The sequence below is a fragment of the Ochotona princeps genome, chromosome 2 (genome assembly GCF_030435755.1).
Source record: "Ochotona princeps isolate mOchPri1 chromosome 2, mOchPri1.hap1, whole genome shotgun sequence".
In the NCBI taxonomy this organism is placed as follows: domain Eukaryota; kingdom Metazoa; phylum Chordata; class Mammalia; order Lagomorpha; family Ochotonidae; genus Ochotona; species Ochotona princeps.
This window is the reverse complement of record NC_080833.1, coordinates 17032687-17047735: the sequence shown is the minus strand read 5'-3', so window position 1 is coordinate 17047735 and position 15049 is coordinate 17032687. Positions and strand designations below refer to the sequence as shown.

At 50.9% G+C, this 15049-nt stretch overlaps 1 protein-coding gene across 2 annotated transcripts in view; it reads right to left on the bottom strand.

Annotated features, from left to right (window-relative positions):
- The window catches only part of GRHL3 (grainyhead like transcription factor 3), a 31968-nt gene extending 20862 nt beyond the window's left edge, over positions 1–11106 (bottom strand). The window contains exon 1 of one of the 2 annotated variants that reach the window (XM_004592249.3): positions 10893–11106. In XM_004592249.3, coding sequence (XP_004592306.2) covers positions 10893–10909 — 17 coding nt within the window. In that variant the 5' untranslated portion in view covers positions 10910–11106. The remainder of the gene's footprint in view (positions 1–10892) is intronic. The other variant, XM_036494362.2, reaches the window with a different exon arrangement.
- Between the last annotated feature and the right edge of the window lie 3943 nt (positions 11107–15049).

Sequence of the window (15049 nt, the reverse complement as noted above, 5' to 3'; positions counted from 1 at the left end):
TGCGCTCATCTTAGAGAGGAGTGAGTCATGCTGGCCAGGCTGGCAAGAGAGTTCCCTGGGAGGAAGCAGAAACCGTTTGATCTCCTGGTGGCCCAAAGCCTACCCTTCTCTGTAGGTCTAAGGGACTCCCCTGTCCAAGGGATGCAAGAATGATGCCAACTGCCACTTGGTGCACATCCAAGTGTCTGAATATTCTCCCACTTGTTCACTCTGCCCCTTCCAAGACACTGCAAGGCAGACACCTCCTCCAACTTGCAGAGGGGAGTAAATACGCCTCAGACCATCCAGCTCAACTTGGGCTACCTTAGGCCTGAAGCCTCCTGATGGCCACTTGGCTGCCCGGCTGGCTCGGCCTTGACACAGGAGGGCGGCCCTCACCCCAGCAGAGAAACCACATCCTGGTGGGTGGGCGGGAAGAACAGGGCAGCAGCCTTCTCATTCCCCTGGACCCTGGATATTCTCCGAGGGAGTGAGCGAGCAGGAGCTGTCACACAGGAAGGAGAGGCAACAGAAACCTTCCTGTCCTAGGGGTGCAGAGAGGAGGGCACACCCCGAGTTTCTGCTGCCATAAATCAAGGAGCTACAGGCAGAAAGGCAAGAAGAGGTTACTCACAGCCATCTCCCGGGCTGGGGTTGGAGGAGTGTGGTGACCAACCTTGTGCCTGCCCAGCCACAGGCTGATGGGAACATCCAAGCCCAAAGGGCCTAGGAGAAGCAGGGAAAAGTTTGATGGTGCCCCCTCACTGGCACCACCCCCGGAAGCCCACTACCTCCCAAGAAAACCAGTCTCAGAACACACCCAGGGTCTAAGACTGTAAGAAATAAAATGGGTGCTCAGGAAGAAGGTTCAGAACGGGCCCTAGCGCATGAGTGCCTGAACATGGGTACCACTACGGTTTTCCAGGCCAGCTGGGAGCTGGCTGGACCATGAGGGACTGCCACACTACACAAGCATGGCTGTGCTGGAAGCCAGGGGCCTGTCAGGCCTGGAACTCCAGTCTGCTGATGCTGGGACCGTTCTGATGAGTCACCAGTTATCTCTCCCTTTACAAAGTATAAGTGTGAGAAGCAGGTGTTTGTCCTAGTCCTTGACACCTGCATTGCATGGATGTGTCTGTCTGGCCCTAGCTCCTGAGGGCAGCTCCTGGTTAATGGAGGTCCAGGAGGCAGTGGTCCCTGAGCTGTCCAGGGGCTTTACCCAGGATCACATCTTGGGTAACTGGGCTTCTTCTGTCTGTGTTGGAAACCCAACTTAGGCCAACCCTTGACTATTGTGGGATTTGAAGATAAACCAGGACACAGGACTCTCATTCTAAGAAATTTGTAATAACTTGGGCCTGGCACAATAGCCTAGTGGCTAAATCCTTGCTCTGCATGTGCCAGGATCCCACATAGGCACCAGTTCATGTCCCTGCTGCTCCACTTCCCATCCAATTTCCTGCTTGTGGCCTGGGAAAGCAGTGGAGAATGGTCCAAAGTCTTGGGACCCTGCAGTCACATGGGAGATCCAGAGCAAGCTCCTGGCTCCTGGCTTCAGATTGGCTCAGCTTTGGCCACTACAGCCATTGGGGAGTGGAGCAGCAGATGAAAGATCTTTCTCTGTGTCTCTCGTTCTCTCTGTAAATCTGCATTTCCAATAAAGATAAAATAAATCTTTAAAAAAATTTATAATAATTTAAATATATAATTCCTAGGGCCTGGCACGATGGCTCAATAGACCAATCCTCCCCCTGGAGGTACCAGGATCCCATATGGGCATTGGTTTGTGTCCCAGCTGTTCCACTCCCCATCCAGGCTGTTTGTGGCCTAAGAAAGCAGTGGAAGATGGCCCAAAGCATTGGAACCCTGCATCCGTGGCTCTTAGCTACAGACCAGCTCAGTTTGGTCATTGTTGCTATGTGGGGAATGAACCTAGTGACGGATGATCTTTCTCTCAGTAAATCTGCCTTTCCCATGAAAATAAATAAATCATATATATGCCCTAATGTATATATATATAATATAATATATAATATATAATATATAATATATAATATATAATATATATGATATATAATATATATAATATATAATATATATCCCCTTATATATAATGGATATGTATGTATATATATTAGATATACATATATATCTCCCCTATTGGGCTATTGTAAAGCTACAGGAAATGAAAGAACAGATCCTGCTTTCTGTTTCTCTGGGAGGCCTTTCTGACCCAGGCCAGTCTCTAGGCCAGCCTGTGGGGATCCCTCAGTGTGAGTCCTTGATGTACAGCAGCTACCTCAAGCGCTTCCCATGGGCAGACATGATGTCACCTGTTTTTGCCTGTCAGGTATCACCTGCTTCACACAATAGCCCCAAGAAATAGGCATATCATCCCCCTCTGTGGGAGAAGCTGAGACTTAAACAGACAACACCCCCTACTTTCTCAAGGTTGCTCTGCCAGTGAGGGATGGAGGCTCAACTTGAACTTGAACCTCTTGGACAGCCCCTACTCACTCTCCTCTCCCTACCCCTACCCCGGGTTCCCCAGATGCAGCTTCTTCGCCCGAGTGCTGGTTCTCTGTCTACAGACTGTTCCTGTTCTGGAAATTTCCATCCTCTGGATTACACTGTGCCAATTCTCTGCTGCAGGGCAGAAAGGAATTTCCCACCCACATAAGGCAGGAGGAAGAAGAACAAGAAGGCGAGAGGCCAACCATGAGCCTCTAGCCAGGGGCTGGGAGACTTCTCGTCTCCACACCTGCCTGCATCCCCCATCACCCTCATGTTCCACATGAAGCACTGGGCTGCTAGAAAGCCTTGGTGATGGGTAGAATTCGCTTGGATTTGTGTAATGAACTCCTGAAATCTGAGCCCTTTGGGCTCTCTGCCATCTTAAAGATTGCAAATCAGGGTTTTGGAGCCACTGTGTGACAAAGAGGAAAAAAAAAAAATCCATATTTATTTTTGTGCCAGGAGTTGATATAGGACAAATGTGAAAAGGGTTTCAAGAAAAAGTGAGAGCCCTATTCATGGGTGGCAGATCCCGAGGGAAGGGGAGCCAGGAGATTCCAGTCCCATGAGGTCACTCTCCCTAGGGCCCACACAACTTCTCTACGGGTGTCCTTGTCCAAGGTGGGACGCCTGAGATACCACAGGGTGAAGGGGAAATGGGAAAGGCAGGGGCAAGGCCTTGGACTTGGGCAACCTTTCGACCCCAGCCCTCTGGGAGAGCAGTGCACGGCAGAACCTGTAGTACCATTAGTACCATGGGAGGAAGTGGCACTGGGGTCCCAGCTCACAGCTTTGGGAACTGTGTGTTGGATCAGGCATGGAGTTCCTTGGCAGCCTAAGTTCTCATCTGTTAAATGGGCCCATGGCATGTCTGCTCTTTGGCAGTTCGAGGCATAGGAGAATCAGCCAAGAACAAGATAAGACTCTGCTCCCATGGAACTTAGGGTCTAATTGGGGGAGACAGATCATAAACAAGTAGGTAGATGATCTAATTTTAGTTAACGATAAGTGTTGCGAGGAAAATTAGACCAGAGTAATGTCCTGGAGACTCACCAGGGATGGCAACTTCAAATTTGTGTTAATCTCAGGGGTGGTTAGGAGAATTACGTATATTATCCTAAGCAATGTGCTTCATCTAAGGCCTGCTAGAGAATGATCGCTCAGTAAATGATAGCCACCGTTGCCATCATCATCATCACCATCATCCCAGAACCCCCAAATGAGAGGAAAGGGAAACCTCTGCCTGTGCTTCTTCAATGACCAGCACCCCACCCCGACCCCCCAAGCTTTCTGTCTGTGGCCCAGGGTCTGTGCCACAGACTGTGTAATAACCCCTTGCCTTGACTTTCATATCCATGATCTCTTGGGGCCTCCCAAAATGTGGGCCATGTTATTATTCCTACTTTCCAGACCAGGAAACAGACAAGACCTGTTCCAGGGCACTGGCTGAGTGAGTTCCAGAGCCAGGCTTCCCAGGGTCTGGACAGAACCTCAAGACCAGTCCCTTCTCCACCAGAGCATTAGCTTTCAAGCATGGATGTGGGAGGCGGGGGAAAAAAAAGCCCATGTGGCATGCATCCATCATTTGAACAAATATTTATGAAGTAACCACAATGTGCCAAATCCTGTCCTATGAGCCTCGGACGAGGTAGTCCCTGCTGTCACGGAGGCTATATTTAGCAGCAGTAAGACAGACATGACTACAAAAACAATCAGTTCCTATCAGATAGGTGAAGAAAGCTATGACGGAGAAGCCAGAGGACTCGTGACCTACGTGAACCCTGAGGAATGATGGATGTTGGCTGAGATGAAGACTGGAGGGGAAGAGATGGGTGGGGCGCACCTTGAGCCATGCAGATGAGGGGAAGGGCAAGATCAAAGGCATAAGCCTGGGACAGCACCCACAGCTTTGGCCGCCTACTGTGTGTCAGCCGTGAGCCAGGTGTTTTGCATACATTGACTTGTTTCCAGGAAGCCCAGCTCACCGGGGAGAAAACTCAAGTCCAAGGTTTGATCATCCTTCACATTTGCATGGCGTATTGTGTTTTTCAGCATGCTCTCATACGGCTGTCATACCTCCGATCCTGCAACGCCTGCGTCAGGTAGACAGGGATGGTATGACTGTCCCTGTGGGATAGCAGGAAGAACTGAGCCATGATGAGGGCTACTGGCTTGCCTAAGGCCTCCTGGCTGGTACCTTGACGCCATCAGACCTGGAACCTGCAACACCAAGAACCATCGGGAAGCCGCCTCTTTTGCACTCCCCCAGTCAGGCGACTCCATTTGAAGGAAGCCAGAAACAAGATGGAGAGGACAAGGTGTGTGTGTGTCTACCTGCTATGTCTCATTCGCTGAGGCCTCCTGACCATAGCCTGTGGGAATGTGCAAACTGCCCAGGCAGGGGCCCTAGGATAGGGGTGGCCTTTCCCCAGCAGTTGTACGGCGCAGAAGGGCGTGGTTCTAGCCACTCCATTCCCTGCCAGCATCCTGACTCCCCCATGTCTCCTTGTGGGATCAGAGAGGAGAACGACTTGTACTATAACACATCTTCCGGCTTGGAGATGCCAATTGTTTTTGGGCTGACCGACTTCAAACTCCCAATGAGATAGATCAGGAAGGCGCTATCTCGGCTCCTGGTTGAGGCCTTTCATTATAATTTTTTCCAGTCAGAAACCTAGAAATTTAGGGTGACTAACAAACCTTAGAAATGGGGCTGGTGTTATGGTGCAATGGAGTTAAGCCCCTCCTTGCGATTCAGGCATCAGCAGTAGAAAATGGCCCAAGTGCTCAGGCTCCTGCCATCCATGTGGGAGACCCAGATGGAGTTCCAGTGAGGAGTGAGCCAATGGATAGAAGATCCCTTCATGGTTGCAGGAAAGAATGGTGACCAACCCAAGGACACGCAACCTACAGTAAGCCTGGACTCAAGTTTCCTTCCTCCCCCGCAGAACTAGTGTAGTCACCATGCAGTCACAGGTGTCTCACGAAGTCACAGATAGAAAGTAAGGATTCTCACTAAACCCAGAAGATGGAAGTAAACCCACCCCCCAAAGGGTACAACCTCAAGCCCCACCAGAGGAGGTGCCTGGCATGGGACTGACTGGGCCAACTGGGTTTTGGGAGGCTGAGTTCCAGAGGCCACCTGAGCTGGGTGCTGACACCCAGAGACACCCTGTCTGTGACTTGCCCTGTCCAGCTGGGAACCACCCAGCCTCCTCAGCAGTTATAACTCACACTCACTAATCGACCCTGGGGACGGGGGTGAGGCCCTGCCACACTGCTTGTGCAGGAATCATTTTCCAGTTGGGCCCACATAAAGTGTTTCCTGGGATGACAGGGGTGCCCCAGGTTTCTGCACCTGCCAGGGGTTCATTGGGGATTTTCTGGATGTATGGCTTATGAAATGTAGCTTGTCCTGAGGGCTAGGGGCTCATGGATGGGAGGGAACCTTCACAGGGGACATGGTGCAAGCAGGGCAATGCTCTGTTGTGACTTGGTCTGAATGAGGTCAGAGGGACTCGTGGATATAGGGTGGGCCCCAGAGCTACACAGACCCCTGGCTCCAGTTCCAGCTCTGTTACTTGCTGTTTGACTTTAGGACAACAATCTGGGATCTCCATGCCTTGGGTTTATTATTATTATTATTATTACTGTAAACTGTGGGAAGATGAAAGCCCTAACCTCACAGGATTATTACGATAGCTACTGTTCACTGAGGGATTACGATGTGCCAGGTCCTGGGCTAAACAACTTCCAGTCATTGTCCTTCTTCATTTTCACAACAACTTTGGTAGGTTTATTGTCCGAAGATGCAAAGAGAAAATGCAGGAGGGAAAGTGATTGGCATAGTGCCCGCCTAGCATGACATGAACTGCATTTATGATGATTAAAACTCAACGTTGAGGGCTAAGCCTCAGTACACTGTCCCATTCACAGCCTCACTTTCTTCCACCTGTAAAATGGGACATGTCTTCCTGTCCCACAAGCTGAGCTGCCCGGAGGTTCCCAGGTAAGCAGGACAAGCACTGGGCCAGCTTCATCCTCTGGATCCTGATGGGGAGGTCAGGGGGTAGGAGGGGACAGGTGGAGGGCAGCCAGGCTCTAGCAAATCGTTTCACCTGTGTGTTAATTAATTACGTGCCATTTTCTAATTACAACAGAAACTCACCATCTCTCCTCAGAAAGACCCTTCCGTGGATAAGAAGGTTTTTTTCATGCTGTATTTTCCTTCTCTAGGTTTTCTGTCCAGTGTTCTTGATTCCTGCCCTCCCCTCCCCCTTTCAGATGAGCTCAGAAAGAAGATGAAATTCACATGTAGACACCGAGGGGCTACATCTCTCCATTCCTTCACTGATTCGCTCAACAAACCCGTCCTGTGAAACAGGCTGTCTGTCAATCGGGACGGCAGGATGAGTCCCCTGGTGCCCCTGGCCTCCTGGGAAGACCCCAGGAAGGAGCACCAGACATCAGGGAGAAGGCTTGTTTCAGGTGCCCTGACCTCTTCAGGAGACAAAAGGCAACCAGGGAGGGAGGTGGCACAGACAGAAAGCTGTGCGGCCGCAGAGGGGGTGAGAGGGAAGACAAGGGCAGAGAAAGCAGAGATCCCCTCCTACAGCCAGGCTCTATGCCTTGTGCTCCCACGCCTGTCCTGGGAGCTGCGTGTTTTTGTCACTCTCTCACACTAGTAGAAACTGACCCAGAGAGGCTGAGGAGCTCATCATTAAGTCACCCTGTTGGCAGGTGGCAGAGCTGGGCTTTAAACACAGGTGGGAGCCCGGGGCGGAGCTCGCGGCCGCTTACTCAGCAGCCACAGGCAGCACCGCAGCGGGGCTGGAAGCCTCCAGACTCAGAGTCCTCTACCAGGTCTTCTAGGCCAATGGTTCTTGAACTTGAGTACGCATCAGAGTCACCTGCAGGGCTTGTTAAAACACATACTGCTGCGCCCCACCCCCTGAGTTTCTGATACAGGTCCAGGGTGGGGCTGAGAATTCACATTTTTCACAAGTTCCCAGGTGGGGGTGATGATGATGATGATGACGATGAGACTGCTGGTCCGGGGACGCACTTGTTGAGAACATGAATCTAAGCCAACCGGTACTTTTTAAAAATAGGCTCCTCTTCCTATTTGGGATGTAACATAGGTTGCTAAACTACAACAAATGCACAAAGGTGAAACCTCCAGTCAATAGGAAGACTAGGTTTAAGCTACATCCTTTGCCCTCCAAGGTGACCGTCACTAAGAGCTGGCCATCTCTGCTTCTTTCTAGGTCTAAGCACATGGAAAGTGGCTCATTGTTATGGCCCTGGAGGGTTATGACCCAGTGAGATTCCCAGCTCCCCTGGGAGGTCTTCCGTACCCCTGAGCCAGGCCTCAGTTCCTTGGAGTAAGGCATTCACACTTCCACCCCTCACTGGGGTGTTGATCTGGGTAAAGCAGAGAAGTCTTTACCATGCACACTGATATTTCTGTTTCAGCCCTGTGCCCTGGCTCCCTGTGGCTTTCCCCCTGATGACCCACCTGGCTGAGGCTCAGTGCCTGCCTGGGGCTGGGCACCTGCAGGGAGGCCGGGCACCTGCAGGGAGGCTGGAGCCTGGGCACTGCCGTTAGGGCTCTCTCATCCTCTCAACCCGACGGCTGTTTTACAGCCCAAGCTTAATGAGGGCTTTTAACTTTTCATTCACCAGCAGCGTAACTCTGACTTTTAATAACACACCTTGTGCACGACAAAAATTTGCTCCTGGCAATCATGGTTTCGACCACAAAACCACAGCGGGGAGGCGTTCCTGGTTAACTCCTTCAGCGCTCCAGGCAGTCTGGAGCCCAGGCTCCGCAGATCAGATCAGATAGCCAGGCCCGCCCAGGTCTCCCCCCACCCCCAGGGTCCAGTCCCCACCCCTCCCCAGCCACTGCCCACCCCTAACCCCACCTCTCCAGAGCTTGGGAAGTTGGGGGTAGGGAGGATAAGATTCCAGACAGCAGAGGGTGGGGACTCCCTTGGAAGGGTCCCATGATGGAGATTCCCCCAGGGGATGAACCTACTGTGGGGCAAACTGCTTGGGCTGTGTGAGGTGCTTTACTGAAGGAGGCAATGCAGGGGCATACAACAGGCCCTGGGGCTCTCTGAAGGGGCCAGGAGGTCACCAAGCAGTTCCTGCTCTAGGGGCAATGGACAACCCCTAAACCAGGCCAGCCCTACCCGCAGCTCTTGGCGGCAGCAGGTGGGCAGTGCCAGGTGGTGGGCAGCGCCTCAGAGTGGTTTTCCCGCGAGATCCACGAGGCGCCACCCCAGGAGCCTTTGCGGCTGGCCTGGCCTGCGGCTGTGGGCTCTGGCTGGAGACACCCGCGTTGGGCCAGACCACATGAAAGGCCTGGGCGCTGGCCACCCACCAGCTGCCTCCAGCTGGTTTCTCACTACCCAGCCTGGCCTCTATGTTCCTCCACGCCTGCCTTGAAAGTGCCGCCTCCAGAGGCCTCGCACTCGGGGTGGCGTCTGTGGAGCCCGTACCCCAGCTTCCTTGGAGGGGGGAGAAGTGAGGGGGTGTCCAAGGAGCCGGGACCCCAGAGGGTCCCCTTTACCGGCCGCGTTTACCAAGGAGGAGCTGCCAAGGTAGGTGGCAGAATTTAAGAGTCACATTGGAATCTGTCACCAAGGCATTTTCTCTAAGGACTCAGGACATGGGCCGGCTTGGGGCTTTTTTAGGGGAAAGCTGTGGCCACAGCAGTCACCCAAAATTTGCAGGGCCAGCACTTGATGTCTGTCACCCTGTCATTGTTAGCACCCCCAGGCTCTGCCTCTGTCAGCTCCATTGGCAGCTTCAGCATTTGCCTGTGATTGAGGTTTCCTTACCCAACCCCAAAAGACATCACTTTCGACAGTGAAGAAGCATCCACTGTCAGGGCACTGGACTTTAAACTCCGATCTCATTAAGAAACAGCAGAAATCCTTTGTGAGCAGGTAACGCCGCCTCAGGACACACATCCCATGTAGAGTGACAAGGAGTGGATTCTGTCTACAGTCTCTGACTGTAACTGCAAGAGCTAAGTGAGGTGGAATCATATCTCAAGATGATTTACATGGTGTCCAACATACAGAAAAGCGTAAAAAGCAAGAAGGCCCTGAATGTCGGTGGACCGGCTGGCCATTTCTATCTGAAATAACAGCTGTTGTTGGCTTGTTTCCTATCAGGCTATAAAAGCAGCCGCTCTGCGAAAGTCATTGAATCCCCTAGCAGTTCTGGCAGATGACACGACCGGTCACAAGCTACAGACCAGAAAACAGACTCATGGCATACAGCTAATAATAAGTGGGGCTGGGCCTCGAACCCAGGCGCTGGTGCCAATGGTTTCCCTTTTATTCTAATTTTGGCTCAGTTGCCAACACATGGTCAAGTGTGGAGGATTCATTCAAGAAAAATTTGATGTCTGGGAGTTCCAGGGATGGTAGTGCGGCCACCACTGGCCGACTCAGAGGAACTCGTGACCCAACTCCTGTTGGGACCCTATCTGCAGTCAGGACCCAACCATCATGCTGCCCACAGATCTTTGATTTATCTGTTGGTGCATAGCTATAGAAAATTGATCACGTAGCCTTGGTCTTTGCCCTCACGCCTCTGACGGTGACAGGAAGAAAAGTCTGTGAGATCTGACTTGTATCAGCTCCCTGAATCCAACTTGCAGTGGCCTTTTCCATGGTCAGAATCAGCCACATGCGGGTAAGCAGGCCCCTCAGCGTCTCAAGCCTGAGAACTGCCTCCAAATCAAATCCAAGACATTTTATGGAACGCATCTCCAGCCCTTGTCTCTGTGTTAAGTCTTTTTTGCAGTCCACATCATACTGAACACACTCGAGAAGCCTACAGAGCATTCTTGTACCCATTTTCCGGATGAGAATGAAGCTCAGATAAGCTGAATAAACTACACAGCTGGTAAGAGACAGAGCCTGGGTGAACACACATGCATAGCTGCCTCCTGGTGATTGTTCCAACCCAACTAACAAGTCCCTCTAGAAAAAGCCAGCTCTCTCAAAAAAGTTCCTTTTGACAAGAAGATAGAAAGCCTCCACAGTGTTGGGATAGTCTCTCATTTCCAAGTCCCCTCCAGAGTCTCAAAAAGTGGTGCCAAAAACCTTCACGGTTTCACTACTGTGTTTCCCTAGATGGCTCGAAACTGCTCAGCAGAGAAAAAGACAAAAACTATTTTCCCAGGGAAACACTCAGCTCTAGCCTGAGACCGGGGCTTGCCTCGACACGCCGCACAGCCAGATTGTCAGCCCATTCATTTACCCTTACAAATTGCTGTGTGAATCCTGGCGCCGGGGCTCCCTGCTCTTCCCCCTCCTGGAAATCCCATCCAGGCTCCTGAGCTCACAGAGAGCCAGGGAGCTGCAATGTTTACTCACTCAAGTTCATTCGACATCTTCCTGCTACGAGGCTCCGGTGATCGCTGGGTCCTGAGAGGTTCACTGTTCGTCTCTTAATTCTCGCCTGCCACGGACATTCCCTGCGCTGGGAAGTGTTTGATTTATGTTGAGGTTTGGGTGTCGGGATTTTGCTGACAAGTAGGTTCCAGAGAAGCCCTGGCGCTGATTGGCTGCCAGGACAGGTGCCGCGACTGCATGCACACCTCAGCAGGTGCAGCTGTTAACTCTTGGCCCGCCAAGGGAGGGCGGAGCCATAGAGGGGCGGCTGGGTGGAACCAGCCAATTCCTTCCTTGGTGAGGGGGTGGGGGGTGGAGATGAAGGAGGAGGGATAAAGAAAGAAAAAAAGAAGTTTGGAAAGAAGCAAGATAACTAGAGGAAAAATACAGGGACAGAAAGATACTTGGCTTAGAGTATCTCAAACATGCCGGTTCCTTGGCCCACTTCTTCTCTGCCAGCTTTGGGAGTTCTCCCAGGAGAGAGTTCATCTTCCCCAGGTGGGTCTCTGCACTTTCTTTGCTTCTAGAACTTTCCTCCTGAAGTAATGATTATTTACAAAATAATCTTTTATGGTTATTCAAATGATTTCTTCTTATTCCCACAGTAATCACCACCGTCCCCTTCTCCCTAATGTACTCAGAGCAGGAGTAAATAGAGGAATGGACTTGCTCAAAGGCACAAGCTACTGAGAATCAGAATGCAGACCTCAGTCTTCCAGCCTGGCTGCCCCTTGAGCTGAAGCCAGTGGCCCAAATTTAATATGAACTGAATACACTCCACTCACTCTTCCCCTCCAAACACACACTTAACTGAAAGGGAGATTATAGAGAGAGGGACACAAACAGATCTTCTATCTGTTGGTTCACTTTTCCAAATAGTTCCAACAATGGCTGGACCCAAGTTAGGAGCCTGGAGCTCTATCCAGGTTTGGTACATGTGTGCCAGCAGTCCAAGTACTTGGGCCATTTTCCGCTGCCTTCCCGGATTCTGGGACTAAAGTGGAACAGCCACACCTCAAATTGGCATTCACATGGGATGCAGCAAGTTAACCTGCTACGCCACAATGCCAACCCCATCACCGAGTACCTGTTGCACGGTAGGCCATAATCTGGGTGCCAGGGAAGTGGTCCAAAAAGCCCCAGGGTTGCTACTCTGGAGCTCACAATCTGGGAGTGTGAGGATTGGTAGCAGGAGGTGGGGACATAAGGTGGGAGCAGCCTTTTACTTGGTGTGATACGGATCTGAATGTGATGTGGGCCAACTGTGTAGCTCTGGCCAGTGCAAAAGGGATGGAAAAGTTGAAGTGGATCTTGTCTGAAGCCTCAGCCAAGCGGTCATTTCTCAAAGCTGGGAGTACCTCGTTCTGCAGTGGGAACTTAGGAGGAAGCAGATGCCCGTTAGGCAAAGTACGTGTGGAATAGCTGCTAAGAGCTGGAAGAGCAAGGTGTCCACCCACAGATGCAAACAGGAAAATGCAAGCTTTTTCATGAGCTCCTTCCAGGATTAATTTGAAATTAAATCTAAGCCTTTGACCCTTCACATCCTTGTCAATTATGTAAAAATCATCAAAAAATAAAAAAATTTAAAAAGAAATTAAATCTAAGGCAAAGTTCCTGGTTTTCATTTTCCCCTCTCCATTCTCCACCACCTTGACGCACACCCCTACTCCTCCCTCCACATCCCCCTACACACACACACACACACACACACACACCCCATCTATCTCCCTGCTTTGTCTCCCTGGGAATTGCACTTGTTGGCCCATTCCTTTCTCTGGGAACAGTGAGTGAGGTTTCAGCTTCTCCTGCCAAGGTGATGAAAGTTTCTAGGATAAAGCCAGAATTCAGAGTAGCCCTCTGGGCAGGAGGGCAGGCCTGCAGAGAAGGGGCACTGGGTTTGAGGCACGTCAGAAATTGGTTTCTCACTGGATTCAGTGTTGTGTACAGCTCTGAGCCTGACAGATCTCCTTCCAGAAAAAATAGTAAATAGTGATTGCTGATACAGTCAGGCGCTCCGAGCTATACAGTCATAGCTGAAGCAGATCCTGCCCTCAGAATCCAATCCCACTGGTGTTCTCTGTAGAGGTCTCATGGTTCTGAACATCTTCCTAATTAGTGACTTATTGTCCATCTCCCTTCCCTGTGGAAGATCAACAAGGCCATGTCATGTTGTTCACAGTTGAATCTCCAGGTCTTATGACAGCGTCTGGCAGCCCTTGGGTGCTGGATGTCTGTGTCAGGCAACGTGCAAAGCCTTTACCTGTATTCTGTCTTTTCATCCTGACAATAATCTTAAGAAGTCGGCAACTACTTATCCTCATTTTACAGATGAGAAAACTGAAACACAAAGTGATGAACTACGCAAGCCACAGAGCTAGATGGGTGGAGGTAGAGAGCCAGGCCTGGGATTTCACCCAAGAGCAGGGCCTAAGTGCCCAGCCATCGCTCAGAGCTTCTTGTGGCTGTATGGTGCCAACTGCACAGCTTGCTGTAGTCCGAAGGAGGGCACACTTCTCTAAAGGCACCTGCCTTCCCTGCCACGTGGAAGGCTTTGCAGTTTCTGTCCTTCATGTTGCAATACACAGGTTAAGGGGTGTGGGTGACTCATGCTGCTGAGCTCGAAGAGGCTGGGATTCCAGGCGGCGTGTCCATGCTCGCTGGGCTTTTTTAAATGGGTCCTCTCTCTCCATCTCTGGGTGCTGCCTCCTTAATCGCCCGCACCCATCTTCAGAGAGATTAGCGGTGGCCCAAATCGTGGACCAGAAGGTTTCTGTGTCTCCACACACAGGAAGACTCCAGAAGGTGGCCTGGACGGGGTTAGAGGGACTGCAGTAGGAGACAGAAACACCATGAGTCAGTCATAGGAACGCCACATGGTTCTAATAACAAGGGGGCTTCCAAAAGTACATAGAAAATGGAATTAAAGAGAGATTTACTTTGGCGCCCCCCCCAATTTTGTGGAAACCATACCCCTTCCCCTCTTTTTGGAAGCATTCAACACATCTTCCATGCTCTTCAAAGTCCCCTCCTACCTCCCAGTCAAGAGATGCTTCTGTTCCAGGGCTTTGTCCCAACAGTCCAGAGAAACCAGGGGCTTTAAATGCTGCCGCCCAAGCTTTGCTTCTGCCCTCTTCCGCCCACGGGCAGGAGCAGCATGGCCCAGGGCTAGGTGAGCCTGTACGTCTCCCTTTCTTGAACAGCCCTGTTCTTGTTTTCTCTATTGAGGAGATTAAAAATAGAGCAGCCAGTCACGTGGAGGGTAATGGTTGTATTCCCACTAACAGCAGTAGCTAATGATGGCTGTTATTTGTTAAGAGTTACTTATGTAACCTTATAGTGTTTCTCTGCGCCTGCCAGACCTCCTTGCAAATCCCAGCCCAGCCACTTACACAACTAAGTTCTGTTGGGTGATTTATGCTCTTCGACCCTCAATTTTCTCACCTGTAAAATGGATCTAAAAATAAGCACCCTTAGCAGGGTAATTGTGAGTATTATACGAGGTCATATATGTGAAGTGCATGGTGTAGCTGGACCCTGGCGCCATCAATGACTGTTGAGAAAATATTTTTTCCTTACTAAACCTTTGTTTAATTCTCTCTTAAACACATTGAGGAAGATGTTAAATTTTACAAAAGAACAAGCAGAGGCTCAGGTTAAATGCATTGCTGAAAGTCAAGAGCCGGTAAATGAAAGCCTCGAGGTTTGACTGTGTGTCTAATGCCATTCTCACAGAACTGGATGAGAGCAGTGTCCTGGCCTTCAGTCCTGCCTGATCTCTGGCCTCCCACTAACGTGGCTGATTAAATCTCCCCTCAGAGCCCCGGTTTTCTTTTCTATAAACCACACTAGTGAATCACTCTGAGAGTGGAGTTGCACATCAACAACTGCTGGTTTTACTTTTCCAAATAACTTTTGTGATCTTCCACCACACACTCTGGCACATCCTTCATGCCTCCCCCTGTTTTTTAGCCTTGGGACCACCCAGGAGCTGTTCCAGAAAACTGTGACTCTCCCCTGTGATCTTGGGGCAAGGGTAAAAGGTAGGAGTGCTGAACTAAGCAAGCACTAGGCCAAGGCCACTTGCTGTGTCTCTGAAGGTTGTCTACGGCTCAGCTGAGGTGTCATGTAGTGGTGGGGCT